General features: G+C 36.9%; 1 protein-coding gene across 3 annotated transcripts in view; it reads right to left on the bottom strand.

Annotated features, from left to right (window-relative positions):
* Window positions 1–23,997, bottom strand: part of Ptpro (protein tyrosine phosphatase, receptor type, O) — a 229,001-nt gene that overhangs the window by 97,800 nt on the left and 107,204 nt on the right. For all 3 annotated transcript variants that reach the window (XM_013511680.1, XM_005379017.2, XM_013511681.1), the window contains exons 2-5: window positions 11,020–11,293; window positions 3,570–3,728; window positions 2,170–2,322; window positions 199–642 (exon numbers count right to left, since the gene is read on the bottom strand). In XM_013511680.1, coding sequence (XP_013367134.1) covers window positions 199–642; window positions 2,170–2,322; window positions 3,570–3,728; window positions 11,020–11,293 — 1,030 coding nt within the window. The remainder of the gene's footprint in view (window positions 1–198; window positions 643–2,169; window positions 2,323–3,569; window positions 3,729–11,019; window positions 11,294–23,997) is intronic.

Here is a 23,997-nt window from a genome sequence, read left to right as displayed (position 1 = left end):
CTTTCTTTCCTTTCTTTCTCTCTTTCTCTCTTTGTAGCCCAGTTGGTAACTGTAAGAGTCTTTTCTTTCTTTTTAAAATCATTTTTTAGCTAGTAACTGTCTACTCTGAGTCTTCCTTTCTAAACTTAAATTTAAAAATATTTCAATTTCCTTTACTTTGCGCCATTTTTTATCTCCTCTGATTTCTTACTGTTTTACCTTCTCGTTCTATGAGAATGTGGAAACCATCAAAGGCAGTAGGTGGTTTGGGCGGTAACCAGCTCAATATCATTTGCACAGGGAAGAAAGTGAAAGAGCCTGATGTTGACTTTTCTGTCTTGCTGAGAGTGCTGTGGTTTCCATATTCCACGGGTAGCACACTGACAAATTCATCTTCGTTTTCAGGAGTTGCCGATGCACTGTCCCACCAATAAGGCTGAGATGTAGTTTCATAGTCACTGCTGTTAAAATCAGGCCAACCCGAAGAAGTGTTGCCAGAGGGAATTTCTGGAGCTTCATCTGTGAAATGGAAGAGTTTGTCTTTTCCTGTTGAATCTTGTGATTTTATGAATGAATCTTCTGGGAAACTGCCACTCTGTTCTTCCCAGTTATGTTTGTTCAAGTTTACAAAATGAACAGAAATATTTCGAGGTGGATATGGGGCTGTAAAACAGAGAATTTTCATTTTCAAAGAAAATTTTAACACCATTATACTGAATACTTTACCAATGAATCAAATACACAAGCAGATTAACAAAATAGAGTTTAATTTTACTTCTAGTAAATAGGTAATTTACATGGAGAACAATTATGGTTTAAGCATACACACTTCTGACATGTAATAGATAACGAGCACATATTATCAAAACACCAGCCATGATTCAACTATACCAAGTTGTGGCATTATGCTTGTTGAAGTGGTAATTTAACCAAGTATAAAGCAAAAGGAATGTAAATATTCTTCCGTTTAGCATAATCTCACTTTTAAAAAGAAAAACTGTGTCTCTATCTCTGAACGTTTACTTAAGAAAAACCACACCAAATTGTGTAATGCTAGCTATCAAGACAAGAACGCTCCATGTGACAAGCTCATACTGCCGCTAGAAGCATAGAGACATGAATTGCCTCTAGAGATGTTGATATCTCTGTTGAAAATATGGCTTCACTCTTCCATGCTCTAAAATAAAGTATATATATGAGTGCAAATAATGAATTATGGAAACAAGCATATACTACATAATTTCTGTCCACGGTAGGTTCTAACTGTCCTTCACACAGCAGCTCAAATGCCAAACTCCTCCATGAACTTCTAATAAAAATAAGTCTTTCCTTTTAGCTGTTAAATATCTTTGTATCTCTTTTATCACATTTATCATGTTCTGCCTTGTATTATTGCGATTCTTACAATTCTTGGATCATTTTTTGAGGACAGAGCCCCTGTTTCTCACCAGTCTCAATTAATAAATATTTTTTTGCTTGAACTGAGTAACAAAAAGCATAATAGAACATTCCATGTTAGCATGAGGTGACTTAGCTACTTAGCTGAAATGGTTTCCTTGTCTTTGCCTAATGAATGAGAATCCTGACACCTTAGACTTGCAAAGAGTGAGCTCCTCATGGATAACATTGTAATCTGCATTCACACACACTGGGACGATCAGTGTTGCTTACACTGGTGATGGGTGTTAGGTACTTAGACACATATTTTATTCATCCATCCATACTATAATAATTCTTCTTATTAATGATACTACTGAAACCAACCACTGCAAGTTTTAGACAAATCAGAATCTTAATATTTTCTTTTAATAATCTGCTGATCTGTATTAGAATGTCTCTCCTCTGTGTTTTCTGCTATCAGACATTTGTCAAGTTATAGAATAACAAATTTATTATTGATACAGTTAAGTTCCTTAATTATAACTTTTGCTAATATTATAAATCTTTTAATTCAAAGATTATAAATCTGATGATACTGATTCATTTTAGATTTTTCTCATTGAATATTTTGCTCTATTCTTTTATAGTGATAGATTTTTTTACATTATTGATAATATATTTATATCTTTAAACATATTTACTTTTTCTTAGCTTTGCAGAAGAATATTTCTCAGAAAAACAGAAAACAAATAGGTCAATATAGAATTTAATGATTTTTTTCACTAAATTTGATTTTTTCATTAAACTTACCAGTTCTATGCTGTTTGGGTTCATGACTGACACCACTATACTCAACAAGGGTACTTTTATTAAAAGTTGCTTCAGACACCAGCTGAAAGGTGATGTTACTATAACATATTCCCGGCAGCCAATGATTAAATACTGTTTTTCCTTTAAAGAAATCTGTGAAGAGAAAAATCAATTACATTAAAAGAAGGATCTTCTAAATGTCACATATTTGTGAAAAGTTCTGAACAGTTATAATTCAGTATCTAGAGATACTATAGGTGCTTCTAGAATGGTTAATAAAAAATTAGAAAGCTACAGATGAAATTTTGAATCTTTACACTCAATCCTGAAAGTCTTTTTTTTCTGCTAGAATTTCAGAGATTGCAACCTTGGAGTTAAATTTTTATTATAAAAATTTTACACAGCCTTGTATATAGAAACTATAGATACTAGGTTTGTGTTAGCCACTTTAAGATGAAAATCAAAGTATTTCACCACTTTATGACATAAGAAATAGTAATTTTACAAGCAATATTTTAGCTTATGGAAACTAGCCTATTTTATAAGTATACTGTTTTATCTGCCAGTGGCAGGCAGAACCTGCTCAAGGAAAATAAAGTACAACTTTAGACTCCACTTAGAAAGTTTTTCAATAGTTTAAAAAACAATCCATATCAAAAGAAATGCAGGAGAAAAACTAAAAACACCAAGAGCTTGACTTGGTTCTTTAGAACACTTTGAACAATTTATTACCCTGGGCCCTCTTTTCTTTTTTTTTCCTCCGGTACCGGGAACCGAACTCATGACCTTGCGCTTGCCAGGCAGGCACTTTTGCTGCTGAGCTAAACCCCCAGCACCCCGCTGCCCCCGGGCCCTCTTTTCTTTTGCCCTTTCCCATAGGTTCTACCAAAACAGTAAAAATAATGAAACCAAGTTTGGTATGTTTAATGTTCTTTTTATGTTGGTCACATAGGTAAATATATACCATAAGAAACCAAATAAATGGTTTTCATTTACATTTGAAAATAATCTTGAACCATCTTCAAGTGAAACTTAGTGGGATAAGTCCTGATACTATCTGCATATGTCCTTCTCGCACTGTAGGTGAGGGTGCTTTTAAAGCTCTTTGAATTTATTTCCTGCAACAGACATGCTGCCTTTGGGAAAAATAGCATGTAATTGAAAATAATTTGAGTGTTTCTCATAGTATATGCATGACTTGTGATTCTTAACTAATGAACCAGATGTTTTAATACTCCTCATAACAAGATTTTCATGAATCAGTAACTGTTTTTAATGGCTCATTTATAGGTTAAGTAGTGAATCATAGAATCTCCTTAGAGTGAGGGAAGAGACCACTTAGAAAAAGTCATGTAAAAGTTAATCACCATCATTTAGTCACTCTTCCTTTTGTCTCTTACCTTTATAAAGCATTGTCCGGAAGTCTTTGCCTTCCCAGTAGCTTATATTTACTCTTGTGAAAACATTATATTTTTCTGGATAATGAATTTCAAAGAGGACTCCTGTTTCAGGAGAAGGTTTATAGTCATATATGGAAACACTGGTTACAGGCAGAGGTTCTACAGAAGAGACGTAGACGCAGAAAGGGGAAAAAGAGAAGAGAGAGAAAGGCCTTTATCAGTTCTTGAAGTACCACGCATTATGACACAGAACGTGTATGCATATTTTTATGTTCTCTGAGTATAGACTTGTCAGTTCTCATGATGTGAGTGTTCTCCTTAGCAGTCATGAATAAAGTACATTTTATATAGTGCTTTCTGCTTTTCTAAGAACTTTCATGTTCAGTTTTCTATTTGCAGCAACCCTGAGATGTGGGAAGAGCAAACATTACTATCTCCACCTACAGACAGACCTAATGTAAACTCAGAGACTTTGAATTACTTCTCATGTACAGTTTAGCAAGTTTGTGGCAGAGCCTATATCTCTGAATTCCTAGCTCACTTTTCTTTTTCTGCTACAAAGAAAATTTGTTATTAATAAGAAACTGATAACAGAAAATATGCTCTGGCTCTGGCTAATGACAAATATCTACATGATCATTTATTTCTTCATGTGACCTTAGCGTTTATGTCTTGCATTATGTGTAAAGTTACAAATCACTTAGTGCTGTGAAAATGACAGCCTATATGTTATCAAACCATTCTTCCTACAGAAGCTTACAGATTTATTTCTAGTTTGCTTGAGTTGTTAATTCATCATAAAAGTTTTAAAATATTAATATATTTGCATCTCTTGAAAGTCCCATCCTTTGGCAAAATTGTTACAAAATATCCACATTTGCCTACCCTCCTGAAGGAGATAGCAAACAAATTTTACCTATGTTAATTTTATTAAGAAACTACGTTAAATACTTTAGCTTGGAGTCAATTATTGGATTATGGAAAAAATAATTTTGATTCAACATTTTCAAATGAACATTCTTGGACAACATCTACAGCTTAAACTAAAGCAAAATATTTAAATATTACACTTTTAAAATTTCAGTTGTACTAATATAAGAAATCAAAACTTGACTTAATCCATTGAACAAATAACTATTGATACCCTAATCTGTCTCAATCTGTAACTGAATGTATATCATTTTTTTCTCAACATTATAACTTATCTTTGCTTTTGATTGAATAAGGGTTAAATCTACATGTTAAAGCTTTGATTTTTCCTGGTACTTTTTAATAAAACCACGCCAATATTTATGAAAATGTTAAGAAGGCCATCTGATGGTAGCACATTTGGTTATGGTTTCTCTAGTTTAAAAGTATCTGTTTTATTTTTGTCCCCTCCCTGGTCTTCCTACGTCAAGGTCACTTTTCAGAGTAAACTCACTCGTGTGCACTGTGAACAAACCAATCCACTCTGAAAACTCTGAGGTTTGAGCTCGCCCAAACTTTTGAGTGATAGGAAGGCCTTTTTTCCAAACCAGCCTAATCACTCTTCCAGGGACACTACAGAATCCAGTCGTTGACTCTGGGTGTAGGAGAACGAGAATGAAAGCAAAGCAGCAAAACAGCAAAGCGCTTACTCTTTGCCACTGCTCTGCTGCACACCCTTACCAGCGTTCCCTCGACTGAAGAGAGAAATTAAAGGACAAGTCAATTTGCCCCGAGGCCTGAAGTCTGGACATCAAAGTCAAACTTTGAAATCCAAGACACACATGAGAAATTATTTATTCATCTTGTTTTTTTCTGTTGCAAACTTTACTAAAACTTTAAACTAAGAGGATTTCTAAAATGCCTGCTCACACGTTTGTTTTATCTGTTTCTTTCCACTCAGTGTAAATGACTCTGGCCAGCTGTCAATCCTAAATTCCATGCTGGCATCACAGTGGCCTGCTCTATCCAAGAATTACTGCTTTTAGTAAAATTCAAGTTCTAAAAATTATCTAAAATATTCCACTGTCTCTCCAGCTACATGCCTCATCATTTTTCTTTTAAGAAATTAAGGGTTGTGGCATTAGTTAGAGCTTTTATTATCTACCTGTATTTCAATGGTGACAAGGTTAAATGGTAATCTAAATTCAGTGCTGTTTTCCTGCCAGCCACTCCACTGTATCTTTGGTCTTTATTTTGGGAGCCAGACGGGAAGAAAATTGGAGATACTAGAAAATGAGAATCACTTATCATCTTTATTAATTACTTTCTTTGTACCTCAGACATTTTTTATTTTTCAAAGAAATAAAACATGACAAAGTACTGTCAAAACTCTCAAATAGCTCACTGTGGCTGCTATTATTCTGACTTTGGTACTGGTTTAACTTCTCATGCTTTAACTTCTTTCATTTAACTTCTTAAATTTTTTTCATATTTGTGCATATACAACATTATTTCATGGTTTGATATATTTTGTTAATAGCGTCATATCACACATATCATTCTAAAGCTTTCTTTTACAACCTAACATTGTCTTAAGTGTTGTTTGTCTTGACATAATTATCTTTGGAAATTTTTGTGTCCATTTTACCATTATAAAAACTGTATATCTGTTACTCTTTCAATAGGTTGCTTTTAATCATCCATTCTTATGAGTACTATGCAATAAATATATGGGACATGTCTTCTTAGACTAGAAGTCCTGTATGGTAGGATATGCATATCTTCAAGCAAGCAAAATAAGTGTTTTCTAATGATATGCCAGTTCACATACCTATCAGCAGTGTGGTGGTTCTTGTTTCTCCATATTTATTTTTCTGCAGTACGTGCATATATCAGTCTTCCTTATTTTTGCCACTCTGAGGTGTGTGATATTTTGCTTCATTAACTCAAGAAGGAGGATTCTTTATATGGTTATTAGCCATTCAGTCTCTTTCTGTAGAGTTGCTTGGCTATTTACCTGTTGTTTTTCAAACTTTCCTGCTAACTTGCAGTGCAATCTTTGTCACAAACCACATTCCTACTGTCTTGTCCTGTGCTTTTCTTTGAGGTCACTGTTGTGTGTGTATGTGTATGTGTGTACTGAAATATATTTGATATTTGATATTTTATAGTAACACATAAGAGATGTATCGAGACTGCTGTTTTGCTGAACTAAAAACTAAAGAAGTAATTGGGTAGGGGCCAGCAGTCCTCGCTACTAATGTGGCAGACCTAAGAATATGTTTCTAGTAACACAGCTCTTTTCAGGAAGTGCATTTGTGATTAGACGCTCCATCCAGTGTCAGGAGTGGGAAGAAGGGATTGTTTGCATCCAGGCCAGAGCACTGCTTTATGTTTAGATGATGATCTGAGCATAGCCACATATGTTTAAGGAGACCATAAAAGTGAGCAGGCAGTAGCCATCATAGCTCAGGAGGGGTGCTGACCCTCACAGCTGCTCTTAGCCCATGTCTTCACTATTTCTTTCCTGGAACATTTAAATAGCTAAGCTATGCTATTCTGCCTCCAATCTCACTTTCATTTTTCTTATTTATTTCTGACCAAAACATCTGAGCTTGTAGACTACTAGATACCCTCACGTTAGTCAGCATCTCTGTCTTGAATCAGTTACCCTCACCCCACTGAGGTTTCTCTTCCTAATCTGTCTTGATGTTCCTCTATTCCTCATGCTGAGTAACTTCCTACTTAACACCAATGGTACCACTTATATTTATTCATCATATACTACATGCTATATTCCTTGCTAAGGAATTCATTTTACATGTTTTTACATTACAAAAGTATCTGCATTATTTTTAACATACCCTACCAAGTAGAAATTACAAATTATCCCAATATGATAATTACATGACATCATTTCAGAAAATTACATGCCACAAAGTCAAATCTGCAATGCTATTTGATTTTGGTTGACTTTTGAATGAAGGGCAGGCTTTGCATTTTTAAGTGTTGACAAGAATTGAAAGGAGAATAGTATTTCATGACACATAAAAATGCTATGAAATTCAAGTTTTGGTATCTATAAAGTTTTATGAGAACACAGGCATGCTCGTTTGCTTTTATATTGCTTGTGGCTGTCTTCTTTCTACAGTGCAAAGTTAGGGTTTTGCAAAATAGATGACGTGCCTCCCAGCATCACATATTCATTATCTAGGTCTTTACAGAAAAAAAAAAAAAAATTGCTAGCTTCTGGAACTGGCTATCTGAAAATTAAAATTTAGAGAAAGCTAGCATCCACACTAGGCTACCTATATGGTTTTCAGGTTGCTTTGACTTGAAAGTTCAGGCTTTGAACCATTGCCCCAAATACAGGCTTGCTAACTGGTCCATTCCAGTGCAAGACCCAGCTATCCTACAAGAAAGAGGTTTCTCCCAATCACATCTTGTATCATTTCTTTAATCTATCTTCAGTGCTCATCAGGTTAAGGTCTAACTCCCTAGCAAGGTAGTTAAAGTTTCTCTAGTATTTCCAGCCACCTTTCCTGAAGGTTTCTGACACTTTCCATGCCTGCAGGCTGAAGTTCTTCAACCTGGGTGGCATGCAGTGGCAGCATTCACTAAACTAAGAACGTGGTGTGTCCTCAGACCCTCCTTCACTGGATCTGGTACCACATGACTTCTCTGACTCTTCCCCAAAGTCAGAAAGACCGTGCAAGGTAAACGTGTTGAATTGATTCAGAACATCCAGGCAGCCAAAATGCAAGTAGAGCCTGGAAAGAGGACTTCCAGAACTGTTTCAGAAAGTGGCAAAAATGATGGGGTACATGTGTCCTAATCGAGGGGGAGTATTTTGAAGGGGATACATGACAATGTACTTTTTTACTGTAATAATTTTTTAAATTAAAAAAGTCAATATATTTTTCTCATATAGTGTATGTAAATGGGCTCCCCCTTACTGTCTAAATTGGTAGCCGTAAACTACCAATAAACTATCATAGCTATTGAGGACTTAAAAATGGAGCTAGTGAAGCTAAGGGATTGAATTTTAAATTTTATTTAATTTCAATTAGTTATGTTCGAAAGTAAAAAATGTGTAAATTTTTACATTGATGGTTGAGATAATATTTTAAATGAAATAGATTGACTATGTTATTAATTTCACTGTATTGAATGTTTTTTAACTGTGTCTTGCAAGAAATTTAATACTGTAGAAAGTGGTAAATAGTATACTTTTATTGGATAGGGTGGGTCTTAATATTCAAAAGGTAGTGAATAAAGTAAGATCTGCTTATAGAAAATCTAGTTAAATGCAAAGGAATAAGGAAATTGAAACTTAAAGGGTGGGACAAATATTCCATGCAAATACATACAAAAAGAAAACTAAAATGGATGTATTAATATCAGACAAGAAAGACTTCAGCACAAGGCATAATACGATAAGGAGAAACATCACAGGTAGATCAAGGGTCAGTTCATTGAGAAAACATAGCAAATCTTAAGAATGTTTGCAGCCAGCAGCATAACAGAGCTTTAAAATATGCAAAGCATAAACTAAAAGAAAAGAATGCAGACATAAACAATCCTACAGTTGTAGGTAGAGGATTTTATACCCCTCTAGCAGTTCCTTTCCGAACAAATACACAGAAAATCACTAATGACAGGTTGATATTAAAATAACCAACTTGACCTAATATTTACTGAACCTTTACCCAACAAATGCTCACAGAATAAGTAGCAAGACAATCCTGGTTTCAGCTTGTAAAAAACCCCAGTCATTGTCAAGTAATTGAGATAATATGAAATATGTTCTTCAATCCTGATAGTATTTACCTAGAAATCCATAAAAAGAAAAGCACCCTTCCAAATTTGCAAATTTTTGGACATTCACCACACTTCTAAGCCCAGAGGTCAAAAAAGATTTCACAGGAGAAAAAGGTGGATATTTTAAACACAGCTCATTGCAAGTGGTAAAATATCAGTGAGGCAGCCCAGAAATCTTTTAGCATTTACTTATCACATTTCTTTAAGAGCCACCAGAGGGCTGGGGGTTTAGCTCAGTGGCACAGCGCCTGCCTGGCAAGCGCAAGGTCATGAGTTTGATTCCTGGTACCAGAAAAAAACAAACAAACAAAAAAAACCCCAAAAAACAAAAAAAGAGCCACCAGTTACAGGGCGGACTATTTCAGCTGTGTCTGATTGGGAGTGGCCTGATGCAAACTAATAAATTTGGGTGAGTGATAGTCAGTACAGTTCTGTATTCTATTTTGCTTTATCTTTTGGTCTTGTTTCCTTATCTTATTGCTCAGTTAGAGAACTATTAAGAATAATACTTGGAGTAGACACTTATGAAATTATGAAAATGAGTCAGAGCATTGATTTCAAGGAGTTTATACTATAAGCATTATATATTTAGACGTATCACCTGATTCTAACTCCCAATTCACTTTTTTTCTAGATCTTGTTTAAGATGGTCTCCTATCAGGTAAGTCTGTCTTTTAATTCAACTAGTTCCTAGGTGTTTTGTCTATAAATCTAGAAGAGTCTGGTGCTGGTGTTAATTTTTAGGACTCATTGCTAATTCTGAGACCCTGCCAGTGGAGACTGTAATTCATTTCTTGACTATCATGGTAAAATTATGCCCTCTAGCTTGGTTCTGAGTCCTTGCTTCCTATTTTTTTTTTTCTCTTTTTAACAGAGCAGACAATATTACCATGTTCTTTTAAAGAAAAATCCTGGCCACAATGACTACATGCAGCTGGCTTTTTGTCAGTCATAGCCATTGGAAAGCTTGTCCTGAAGAATGTAAGAACTTTGCTGAGACATTAAATTGCTCTACTGATGAACTGTGTCTTTCAAATATCAATTTTTCTTACATTCTGCAACATCTGTAGAAGCATTGCATTTCACTTGGGATTAGATGTGAAAGTTAGAGAGTAGAGTGAATCTCAGCTATAGTTAGAAACACTCCTAAAAACTTCCCAACACCAACATTAACTCTTTATGGCTGAAAGATAAAATGGCTATATATGCATTTTTTGGGGGTAGTGAAATTCAAAGCAGTTTGGAAGCTGAGATGGGGATTAATGGCTAATAAAGATATTATTTTTTTCCTCTCTCTTAGTTTAGAACATATAGCTCAGTTTGAAGAGGATACATGTGATGATAAACTTGTTATCTTAAAAACAGAATTGCTTAATATGAGAATATATATTCTGGAGGAAAAACAGACAAGTTATAATCACACTATTAAGTACTATAGCTGAAAATTACATGGACCAATCATTAATCTGAAATTGTCCTTCAGTCTTAAAGTATGTTACCTCAGTGAGGTTGATATTTTGGTTTAAAACAGATTGTGTTTAACAATAGCTAAATAGTTAACATTAGCAAACTTCAATAAGAAGCTGCATTCTTAATTATAATGCAGAACTTTGAATCTGTGTCACTTGACTTCAAGGCAAGCGATTTGTATTCTAAGGCATCATCCCATGAGAACACACTCAGAGAAGAAACAGAGGACCATGTGACATGTGATGCTTACTTGTTAAAACGGTGATTGATCTGGATGGCTTGGTGACCACATTTCCATTTATCACTACCAGAGTGATAATATAATAAAGGCCATGGTAATTTGCTTTAAAGGTAACAGGAGGAGGCAAAGTGTTGTTGAAATCCTCGAATTCAAAGAAATAATTTTTGGATTCACCAGTTATCTTCACAACATACACAGATGCAGGATTGGTGACATCTGAAGCTTCTAAAGAGACAACGATGTTATTATCATCTTGGACAGTCACATGGAAAGCTGTAGCACTCTGTTTAAGAAAAAAGAAAGAAAGGAAATACAGGTAAAATTCAAATTATGAGTAATAAAATTAAACTGAGATTATTTTTCTAAAACTAATGATCGCTAGGTGTGAAAGTGCACACCTGTAGCCCCAGCACTCTGAGGGACTAAAGCAGGAGTGTTACAAGTTTGAACTCAACTGGACGACTTAGTGAGACCATCTCTCAAAATAAAAAAAAAATTTCAAGGGGATTTAGTATATAATTCTGGGTTATGGATTTTGGGTTCCATCCCTGGTACTGCAAAAAACAAAAACAAAATAATAAAACTAATGTTCATGATAAGCATTGTTTCTTAAAATAAAGCTACAGAGGTATTTTAGTAACACAAGAAAATCAGAAGGAAACATTATTCCTCTTATGGTGAATGATTATCCCAGGATTTTAACTGAGGATTTTTCTGCCATGAAAAGCTGTGTCTAGTTTGGACACTGTGTCATAAATAGACACAAAAGAAACATCGAGCAATGAAATCACTGTCACACTCAACATCCAGGAAGACCCTTGGGTTCAGCAATGCTGGAGAAGTGATATGGTTTGAAGGACATTTCCTCCCATTTTAGGAGTGAGGCTGTGGCACCACCGGGAAAATTGAAGAACATTTCAAGACAATTATTTCGTCTCCCACTCTTCAACTGTCAGTTATGAAAATGATGAAAATGTGAGAATCATGATACCTGTGAAAGTCCTATTTTTTAAAGTTTGTGTTTTTTTTTATTTTAAAAGTAAAAGGAGGAAAACATTAACAGACAACCTTTTACAAAATAGCAAAAGAACAATACAAACAATACAGAGTCACAAACAAAGTGGTAGGAAATTAACAATGCTTGTTGAATTACATACTGATATCTTCAAAGTGGTTTCTCATGAAAACAAATAGAGACATGCAGTATTGATCAAGCAAGGACTCATTAACTGTTTCTTTCAGCAAAGAAATAGAAGACAGTAGATCAACTATGTTAACTAGCCTGTATATACATACATATGAAATTTCTCCTTAAACAGTTCTTATTAAGAGAAGTTGAGGGACCACACAGAAGATTTCAGGCACCTGTGGGAAAACAACTGTATGTATACTGAAATCTTTGCTTCACGTCTCCAGATAAAAGTTCATAAGCACTATTTGGGTTAGAATTTCCTTTTCCTTCCAGAGTCTGTTCCAGACTCAATATGCAGAAATACATCATCTCTGCTCTTAATCAAGACTCATGTGCTTTCTAGCACCTACTATTTTGTTTTTAATTTACCTTCTGAGCATGTGTGTCCTGCTTGGAGCCTCAGATTTCCCTTCTATAGTAGGGCTGATGAAGAATTGCTGAAATGGCTAACTGTCCACAAAGATCCAGGTAGTATACTAGGTACTCTTCAAATAAAAAGTGTATCATTAGTCAAATTATCTACAAGTCATCTTCAAAAGAACTCTCTTTATATTCAAAATGAAATTGTTGAAATAGACATTATTTTTTTAATCTAATTTTGTAGATGGGAAAATTGAGGCTCAGAAAGACTGGTCATTTGCCCAAGGTCAAGACTACAAAAACAAAATGAACTCCTACATGTCTGCTTGTCATCCTCTAGACTTTTTTTTTTTTTGTCTTTTTGAGACAGGGTCTCACTAGGCAGTTCAGGCTGGCCTTGAGCTCACTTTGTAGACCAGGCTGGTCTCGAACTCGTAACGATCCTCCTGCCTCAGCCTCCTGAGTGCTGGGATTACAGGTGTGTACCACCATGCCTGGCTTGATTTATTTTCCTAACATCGAGGCTGTCACACAGCATCTAACTAGACAGTATCTACTGAATCTGTTTCATTGCATGTGGGCACTGAACTTTTAAGAATTAATCTATTTATTGATTGACATATTGTCAGCAACCAGTTCAAGCATATGGTACACATCAATGCCTCCCAAGCAGGCCTTATATACCTAACAATGTAATGATGTATTTTTGTTCTATTTTTTAGAAATCTAGTATTTATGCATCTCAGTACCTACAAAGAATATCTGACATTAATAAAACTTTAATTCTACAGTAACACTAAATATACTTAATTGTGTTGAGCTCGTAACCATACTAGACCATAAGACCTTTCCAGTCAGGACCATATCTTAATTCACCTGCCTCTCCTGGTCCAGTGCCTGACATGTGCTAAGTGCTTCTTGAGGTGGGTGATCCTGGTTGGAGGTCTGGAATATGGCGAGGCAGATTTTACAGATTAGTTTTTAAGATGTTCAATTATCCTCATTGTCCATCATTCCCAGATGTAGGACTGAAGACTCTTGCTGTGGGTCCCTCTACACACATTGACCATGAACAAGACTGCTGGGTGGTGATGGTCATGTTTACCCAAAGGGATGGGTATTTCAGGACTGGCCTTCTGCCATCAGGGTGAGACTAGCTCAGATAAGCTATGCTTTTCTGCTTTCTCAGTGTTCCTCCTGGCTGTGTGGTCCATATTATAGATAATATATATCACACACACAGGAGATAATTGGGCTCAGTATCTAAAATTTTCATTTTGGGAAGAAATATTGTTTCTTTTTCCTTACTACTCACCTCTTTCACATAAATATTAGTGTTTGGTATTTAACAGAAGAACATATTAACCAAAATGCAAATAAGTCTAGCCCTGAAATCCAGCTTTAATTTTTTATAACTTATAGAAGTTGATCCTCTAACTCAGAAAATAGTAAGTTTACAAACATCAAGTTCATAATTATTAAAAATCAGGTTCATAATTATTAAGAATATTTTGCAGTATGCTGTAGTAGCTAATGACTGCAGGTGATTGTGATCATAAAAAGAGGAACAAACAGACTCAGTTTTGTAAAGTGTTTAAGAAGTGTGTGTCTAGCATGCCATGATGCTCCATAGACAGAGAAATGTTCCAGAGAAGGAACTAATCTTCCAAATGCTAATGACAGCTTTAGGGGTGATTGTATCAGCCACGAAAATAAGCATTGGCCCTTGCACCCCAGGTTGCCAAAAATAAATCAGAGTGGCTAATCAGATTCCATTGGTGGCACTAATGAGAAGGTGGCAGTAGGCCAAGTGAGATCTAGGCAGTACGCCTAAAAGAAATGTCATCTGTGCCATTTCTTCCTTGTCTGTCTTTTTGTCTCAGCCAGTCCTGGAATCTATGTTCAGGAGAAAATTCTGAAAGTGCGCTGCAGGCATGAAATCCCTGCTGAGAAGTAGAACAAGCAGGAATGGTGAAAGGTAATAGAAATTGATCAGATAAACTTAGGCAAGGTCAGTGCTGATTTATACGGTGATAGTAAAGATATTTCAGACCTTTAAGTTTTGGAGATGGAGTAGTAGTATTTCTTGACACTTTGGTAAGAATATTTCCACGGAAACTTCAATCACAAAATGTAATGTGGTGATTTCTCCGGCTCAACATTCTGATATTACACTTTAGAGAACAATGCTAAAGGACGTCAGAACAAGATCCGGGAAAAGCATCTCCTTATGCTTTTCTGGTATTTCTCTTTGTTGAACTAGATAGAGGTCAGCTACCTGAGGCAGCAACAGGAACCGGGATAATTGGCGTTAGCTAGGAAGGGAGAGCTCAGGAGACTTAACCACTTGATAGCCAGTCCCAGGGGAGAGATGCTACTGCAGAAAGAGTGGGGACCACTACTAGAGAGAAAAGATCAGAAATCACTTCCTGGGTGTGGGACAAGGAGGATGAATGGTCTGAGACAGCCACCACTCAGAAATCCTGGGAAAGCACTCACTGTCCCAGATAAATGTAGCAATTATTATCTACCCACTCTCTAATCTGGACCAGGCTTTGTGCTGAGTATTGTAGATGTAGATGTATCTATAGATATAGATATATAGATAGATATAGATATATTTTTGGTCTTATTCCTCACAGAAATCCCTGGACATAAATGTTATCTTTCTTTTGCACAGAGAGGTTACATAATTTGCTTAAGAGCACAGCACTAGTGTTGTATGAAAGGAGAGTAGGTTAGCACTGCCCCGGAAAAGGATGGAAGAGACCCTCAGGCCTCACAGCATGCATACAGGTAAGGCATTGCCATCTACTTCATGACATCTAACCACTGGATTTTGATTCTCTCCCTTGAGTGAAGCACAACACAAAGAAAATAATAAAGGAAGGATAGAAAGGGACAAGGAGATGGATCTCTTGCTATAGGGAAGTGGTCCACGGGAATGAGGGTGAGGGGAGATAAAGAGGAGAAAGGGGAAATAAGTTGAATAAAGATGGGCCACATACAACTCTGAATTAATATACACATTATAGACCAGAGCTAAGACAAATAATATCAACAGGAATGAAGAATGAGATAGAGGAACTGGAGGAGGAGGGAGGAGAAAGGGAGGAAAGAGTAGGGGATTTTTTTTTTTTAAAAGAAACTTAGTGACACATGGTTATGTGTACATGTAACAATTCCCCAAGATGACTGTAAACTACATGGACTGCAAAGATGTACACATAGAAAATTTTAAAGAAAACATATATGAGAAATGGAAAAAAAATCCCAAAAGAGCACAGCACTAGACTTGAGATCAGAGGGCCTGTGTTTATATTCTTTCTCTATGGTCTATTGCTTGTGGAAGCTTAGGGAAGTCCTAGGATTTCTTAACTACATCTTTTCAATTTCTAAACTAGGGATAATACTGAAAATCATAGGATTTTTGTGAAGATTAAATGTCTTTTATGAAAACGTTAATATCATGAACTCAGAAACTACTGGTTGCATTTCGAAGGTCGTTGTATTTTAGTTTGGTTTTGAATCATTCAGTGACCTTCAAATTATATGCATAAACATTTGTTTAACTTCAAAACACTGCAGTGTTCTGTCACTGTGTTCACTGGGTGTTTTATTCACAGAGCATTGGAGAGCCATCCATTTATCAATTCAATAGCAAACAAACATTAGCTAAGTACCAATGTGGCATCAGGCATCATGCTAGGTGCTAGCGATAGGCAAATAAGTAAAACAAGGTACTTGAACTCCAGGAGTGTGAAGTCTAATGAGAGGCACATTAAATTCATAGTTACAATGCAATCTGAAGTGTTATTAGTTACAGACTAAAAGCAGTCCATTTCACACCTGTTTCTCTGCCTGGCTTCTTGAATCCCTTCTTAGGTTGTATCCTTTTCTTCAGGGACATTATTTTTCTCCCATTACAAAGATAATAAAATCATGAGGCATGTTACTAATCATGGTGTCTCAGTCCCAGCTCCAAGCCCACACCTTGACTCAGCCTGGGGAAAATTGCTATACCCTCCCCCTCTCCAGGATGCAAAGAGTAGCTAAGTCAGGTCCTGCTGCTTCCTTCTGGAATCAATGGAAAGGACCTCATCTCTCTCTGGTTTCAAGTGGGTATAGATGAAAACATGGGGAAGTCAACATTTATAGTTTCTGTCCCATGAAGCTAGGTGCTTGCGGTGCAGTTCCTGATTTGGTCTGACACTCCAGATGCAGCCATCTGAAGGCCCAAGCGCTGTAGTTTGGTAACATGAATGAGTAAATCCAGTTTGCTGCTTAGGTTGATTAAGCTGGACTTCCAAGAGCAAAAGGTCCTGGTCAATAGAGGAGAATAATTCAGTGATGTGGACACACAGACAAGGAAACTGTGATGTGGGCTTCTGTGGATGGGTGTGAAGGGAGGCTTCAGGGATGAGGGTGATGCTTGCAGATGCTCAAAAGTTTGTCAGGAGAACACACTTCAGAAAGACTTTCATTGAAGCAGAAAGGGTCTTTAGTCCTCTGGAGTCCTTACAGATGTTGGAAAAATCAGAGGAGAGGGTTGACAGCCTAAGTTCAAGATACACCTTGGTAAGGAGTTTGGATATTGTTTAAGCCAAAGGTAATCACAAACAGTTTTAGTGCAGAAAAGTGACATGATTACATCACAATGCTGAAAGACCAAAACAGTTAGGAGTGTGGGGAATCGTTGGATGCCTGGGACCATCTAAGGCCAGTGGATACACCGGAATCTGTTGCCCCATGTCTGATGAGGCACGGCAAGGGGCCAGGCACACTCTGGCTGCACCAAATCTGGCCATGGGATGTGAATCTAGGTAGTCTAGCTGTGCCTCAATCCATGACAGGATTTATTAGAGGGCATTTTGGAGGGATCACTTGGGAAATTCTGCTGTGCTAGGGTTACCCGCTAGAAAGCAGTGGGATGTTCTGCCCTTTTAAACAGTGACATTAATGATGTCCAGTGCTTAGATAGACCATAATTCTTTGTGCACATTATAGAATCCGTCCATTTAATATCCTGCCCAGTTCCCAGGGTACATTTTCCAGCTAGATATTTTTTCCTTCTAGCTTCTTCAGGAGGATCAAAGTCTCAGAACAGCCCTTCCAGGGCCTTTCCTGACACTTCCCTAGAATTATTCACAGCCTTCTGTTAGAAATTGTAAGACCATCATTTTGATATTATTCTCAAAGATGAAGGATGGTTTTCTCCAACCTTCCATGATTTATTCCACTATTCTTTAGATATATTTGGAACAGTGACCATGTATTGGAAACTGATCAGAACATTGTGGGTACGCTGTATTTGGAGGCAAAGAACACAGTTTTATATATCTTTGCTATTCTTAGAATTACGTCTTATCAGTAACAGTGATGATAATGATAAAGACGTTGGTGATAACATAATAAAGATCATTGAATTACACAGCGATCCTTTGTATCAAAACCTGTTCCAAAGCACATGCAGCACTGTCTTTGCAAATGTTCACTGAATGAATATATTTGCAGCTTGCTGTGTGTAGCAGACTTCATGATATATGTCCGAAGTATGTTGGGGTTCTCTTCTTATGTGGGATTTCTGTGCCTAAGCCACATTCACACCATCTCTGCTTCTTCTTCTCTAGGTTTAAGTGCTCAGATGCATTCATTTCTTTCTCTATGATATCAAAATATAGAGACCTCTTCTTTGAGGATACATACATTGTCTAAGAGTTTTATTCAAAAGCACAGTTACAATAGCAAAATTTGCTCTTGTGAAGATATTACATACAGGCCAGTCTTAGCCCACAGGTTGCCAGATCACAACCCCTGAATTTCTCCCACGGCTGTTTCCTTGATAATTGCCCATGTTTGGTGCCCTAGTTCCAACCCAACTCTACGTGCTTGGCCCAACCTCATTGGAAAACAATAATTAAATTGTGTTACTCATTAAGCATTAATTAAAAACCAAGTGATTTGTTTAATCACGCTTCCATTCGTGTGTGGTGTATGTGTAAAATGCTAATTTATTGTATATACAGTGTAGCTAATTATTTCATGACTTCCAACATGGACGAAGAGTAGAAGCTCTGCGGAACTCTTAACTTTGGAGATTAAATGAAAAAAGTTTGTGGACAAGTTCAGCCTGACATTTTTAAGTGAAAAGAAACTCTTATGCTGAAGAGACATGCAAAGATTTTATGTGGCATGTAGGATAATAATAAAACCACGTATCCCATTTTCTATTATAAAGCACTTTCAAATGCATTTTCTCATTTGATCCTCAAAACACCCTATTAGGTTATTATCTCAATTCACAGATGAAGATACTGAGATTCAGAAACTTTAAATGGATTTCTTTAGGCTTCTCTATTATTATGTCGGGGAGCAGGCACTCAAGGCAGTTCTTTCAACTACAAATTTTGTGACTCAATTATGCTACCATCCCCAGACTGTAAAATCCTGGAGCCAAAATGATTTCCCAAATGCTACCTTTCATATCTGTACTTAATTGGTGGTGAATTGCCTCTGCACAAATCATGATTTGTTCCTCTAAATTATGCTTGTTAGGTTATCCAAAAGTGCCTGTGAAAAAGAAAAAAGTTGTGAAGACAAACACAGACCTGGGTTCAAATTCCACTTAATTGATAGCCACTCATTTTTAATTCTTTAGTCTTTAGTTATCTCAGGTAAGTTATAGAAATGCTAAAATCTATTACAATCAGGTTTTTTTGGGAAGAATAAGTGATAGTCTATGCACATGCTATCTAGCCTAGCACTAGATAACTGGTAGACCTTCCAAAAACAAGAACTAAATAATACGACAAAATTTCTGATGTTTCTTCCTAATTTTCTTTGCTGTGTTTTTTTGTTTTGTTTTGTTTTGTTTTGTTTTTGATACTGGAAATTGAACTTAGGACCTTGCACTTGCCAGGTCCACCTTGCAAGTGCCAGGCAGGCACTTATGCCACTGAGCTAAATCCCTGGCCCTTAATTTTCTTTGGAACATATACATTTTAAAAGTTGTATCATTTTGCAAACACAAACACCATGAGTCACGTGGCTCAATCATCATTTTGACTTTTAGTCCATTTATTCAATCATCAGTTCTATTCCTTTGTGATAGCGTGAACCACAGCAGCCAGTTTTCCTTTTGCTCTCATGTCGTGCATGACAGCATAAGCTCACCTGTTTGACAGAGGGTAACCATGGGAACGATTTTAGAGCCCACTGTGCTGAGAAGTTCAGAGACCTGGAAACTGCAGTGGGCTGATGCTAGACTGGGGAAGAGGTGGGTGCACAGATCAGAAAGGCGCAAAGTACATTTGTTATCAACAGTTCAAATAGCAAGCAAATTCTAAGCAGTGTACATGCAGTGCTCTTCTGGCTTAATGTGTTATGAAAAGTAAAACCTCTTGACAGGTCCATTCTGCCAGTGCAGCAAATGTTATTTTTATAAACTTGAGCACTGACAAACATAATTTTGCCTGACTTTTTAACTCCCCATTTTTCCTTTTATCTTTCCTAATATTTCTGGTTTGAAAATGGTCTCACCTCAGAAAGACACTTGTAAAAATGTAGCTGTCCCAGTTCCTGAAGGATAATGTGAAAAATGCCAGTGCTAATCATTTATTTTAGAGTCAAATTTCCCCACAGGCATGAAATATCTTTACAACTGACACCAGTTAATTAAATCATGAAGGTAGCTAACAGTGTAGCCTACTTACCAAGTTTGCAATGTCTTTAGGTGGGACCCTTGTGATTTGTTTTTGGAAGCACTGCTCTTTAGTCACTCTTTTCTGAGGTAAGACCAGCAATAATGAAAGTATCAGAAGTTTAAAGTAAGCTCTTTCATTGTGCCTCCACCACGATATGGTCTTATGGTTCTGATTACCACATGCAAGATTAATTAAAGCCCAGAAATAAAGAGAAACGCTCTGCTCAATGCTTAATTCCAGATAGATGCTACAAATCGAGTGCCTATTGTATAGCTGGTGCTGAGGACAGGATGGTTAAGAAAAGAAATCTGGTGCCTGTCCTAGGTGTATCTGAGATCTACAGAAGAAGAAAGGAAATAAGCTATTTCAAGTATCTAAATACTTACAAGTGGAAAAAGGATTTCCAAGAAGTATATGATAATGATGGAGTACCTAGGTAAAGATGTAATCTGACTTCTATCAAATCTGACTTAGGGCTACTTAAGCTGAGACATCAGAGATAGTAAGAGATTATCTGAAGATGAGCTGGAGAAAGAACAGGGGTCATGAAGAACAGTGCATAAGAAGATTGGAGGACTACAGAAAGCACAAGGAAAATAATCACTAGAATGGCTGAAGGTGGGATTTGAACATGGGAAACTTAGTAGAATGTTCTAAAATAACCTGAAATTTAATGCTAAATGCAACAGGAACCTACTTATAGCTTATAAAGCAGGAGAGTGAAATAACCAGATTTGCACTCCGTAATAGAAGTAAAAAGTTTATGGTGTTACCTTCTGGCTTCAGAATTCCCGTTGGGGGAAATCTTCCTTGGGAAAATATGTGGTAATTAGCCACGTGAGATAAAAGGGAACATGCGGATGCTGTGAGTAGAAGATCCCAGCAAACAAATAAAAACAAAACACAAACAGCCAAACCAGTATTCAAGTTTTTAAAAATGGCTTTATTCCAGAAACTATGGAGAAAGATATGAGGGAAAGGGATGGAAAAAACATGGAAAGTGGAGCCTGCAAGATGGTCTGATGCTGGGAATTAGGTGGGGCAGTCAGCCAATGGAAATATGCAGACGGAGAGGAAGCCAAAGGTCATTTGAAACTGGAAATGTCTAATGTTCCATCTGAAATTAGCATTCTGCGCAGTAAACACTTCTCACTCTCCTGGAATCCCTACCCTTACTAAAGTCTGTTACCCTCACAGATGCTTTGCATGACTGGATCATTTGTGGAACATGCTGGAGGGGCTGAGTTTCACATTGATATGTTGGGGCACAGAAGCAGCATTTGTGGAAACTGGTGCCTGCGGGAAGAATTGGTGAAAAGGAAAGATTCAACCAAATTAGGGAAACTGCCAAAGGGGTTTTGAACTTCTATCAAAGTAGAGTAAGCTTAAGGCCAATTTTTATTAAGGTATCAAGGGGCAGGAAGTCCTGCTGGTTATAGCAAGAGCTGGTTGGGAGCATGGGCAGAAGTGGATGTGAATGAAGTCACTCAGGAGAGAAATGATGGTGACTAGAATCAGGGTGGAGCCAGCAGAAATGTATATCCCTCTGAATTTAGTGACCTGAGGATGGCCTGGTCATGGGCTGGTTGTGGTTGATTTTATACACACACACACACACACACACACACACACACACACACACACACACACACACTTTACCATCATAAACAGGAAAGGTTGTAGGCAAGCAAACTTGGCAGGGAAGAAGAAGGGTGACAAGTAGCATTAGTCTGTTCAGTTTGATGCATAAGGAGTATGATATGCCTGTGGGCATCTACATGCAGATGCCAAATAGGATGTGAGAGATATGCATCTTGAATTCAGAAGAGAGTGATAGACTCAGAGATGGTGGCTGAAGCTGTGAGAATCAGGAAGATAGGAGCATGGTATGGAGGTAGAGTTTCCTTTTATTAAGAGCCTACTTTTATTAAGTCCTTTTAAGGAATTATGGCAAAAGAATGTCTTCCTTACAAGGCTGTTGTGTGATTAAAATGAAATAAGAATGTGCTTGCCTTACGTTTTGCTATGTAATTACTGTGCTTAATTTTGACGGTTTGAAAAAGTCTAAGTCAAACTTAACGGATCTTACTAGAAAAGCTCTTGTTAGAAGCCTAAGGCTTCCTGAATAACATAAAGACACCCAATAGACAATAAAACCAATCTAAATTTTCACCTGGGAAAGAATCTTCAACATCACAACAGAACTCCAAAATTAAACTATGCAGTTTTTCAATGTGCATTTTGTTAGGGACAATGATAGCTCAGACTTGCTGTTGTTTAACTAGTGGCGATCATAATCAAGTCAGAAATGTTACTTCTTATTTCCCATTAAGATCGTCTCTGAACTGGTCTCTCTTCCATGACTTTCTTCCTTCGTCACAATACTAGATTATGGTTTTTTGGTTTTTTTTGGTTTTTTTTTCCGGTACCGGGAACTGAACCCACGACCTTGCGCTTGCCAGGCAGGCGCTTTGCCGCTGAGCTAAATCCCCAGCCCACAATACTAGATTATGAAAAGTGACAGGATTCTGCAGTAACAGGATCTTGGGGAAACAGTAAGACAATGAAGAAAATGAACGTCACATTTTTGATAAAAAGATTCCTGTGCTTTTTAGAAAAGGGGCATAGCGTATAAACTTTAGAAGACTCAGTTGTCTCAGAGGGAAAATGAAGTTAATATTTCAACAATACTTTTGTGATGACTGCTGCTGTGTTTTGAATACATTTGTCTCTTCTGGAGCTCACACTGAAATCTGATTGCCATTATGGTGGTGTTGGGAAATGGGTGATTTAAGAGGCGATTAAGCCATTAAGAGAGATGAATGCCTTTTGGATGGGAGTGAGTACTCACTATGCTGGGACAGTCACCACAAAAACAGGTTGCTATATCTGTCTCTTCCATCCCTACCCACTGCTCCTCTGCTTTTCTCCCTTGTTATGACCTAGCAGAAGCCCTCACTAGATTCTACCACCTGATCATGGACTTCAGAATATGAGGCAAATAAACTTTTGTCCTTTCTAAATTATCAGGTCTCAAGCATTTTGTCATATGAACAGAAACCTGACTATGATAGCTATACTGGGTAATTTTTGTAAACTACCTAGCATGGCTGGGTATATCCTAAATATCTAATAAATAGCAAACCCTGATCTTATGAGTACTCTACATTTAAAGACATGGGGAAGAAATCACTGAGATTTTTATTTACTACCAAATACAAACTACGTTCCTTAGACTGTTACTTAAAACTCTTCACAATTTGTCCCCAATGCTCCCTCATATCATTTTTTATGGTGACTTCTCTGTCACAGATTCCACGAACTCCATTAAACAAGGCAAACTTGACAGTTCCTATGTCCCTGGTGCTTCCAGCTCTGTGGTTCCTTCAAACTGAAATATTCTTTCTCTCACTTCAGATACCTAACACTGCATTACTACTGAAATGTCACCTTCCTTACAAAGCATTCATAACACCCCAGGAAGAATCATTCTTTTTCTTGCTGTGACCTTACAGCCCTCTATGGAAACCTCTCTCAGGACACATTGCTTTCTACATGGGTTCTTACAGCCTAGTAATAGACAAATTGCTGTTATAGTGCAAGGTAGAAATAATTTAAAATGTCTTTCTGCTGTTATCAAAACCCTTTTATCCCAAAGTTAGGTATTTATAGCATCTACTTAAACCTATATATGAAGAGGAAATATGTTCACATTTTTCAAATAAAAAAGAC

Source organism: Chinchilla lanigera, unplaced genomic scaffold, assembly GCF_000276665.1.
Source record: "Chinchilla lanigera isolate Chin_1 unplaced genomic scaffold, ChiLan1.0 scaffold00012, whole genome shotgun sequence".
NCBI lineage: Eukaryota > Metazoa > Chordata > Mammalia > Rodentia > Chinchillidae > Chinchilla > Chinchilla lanigera.
Note: the sequence above shows the minus strand (reverse complement) of the source record. Positions and strands in the feature narration are given on the sequence as shown.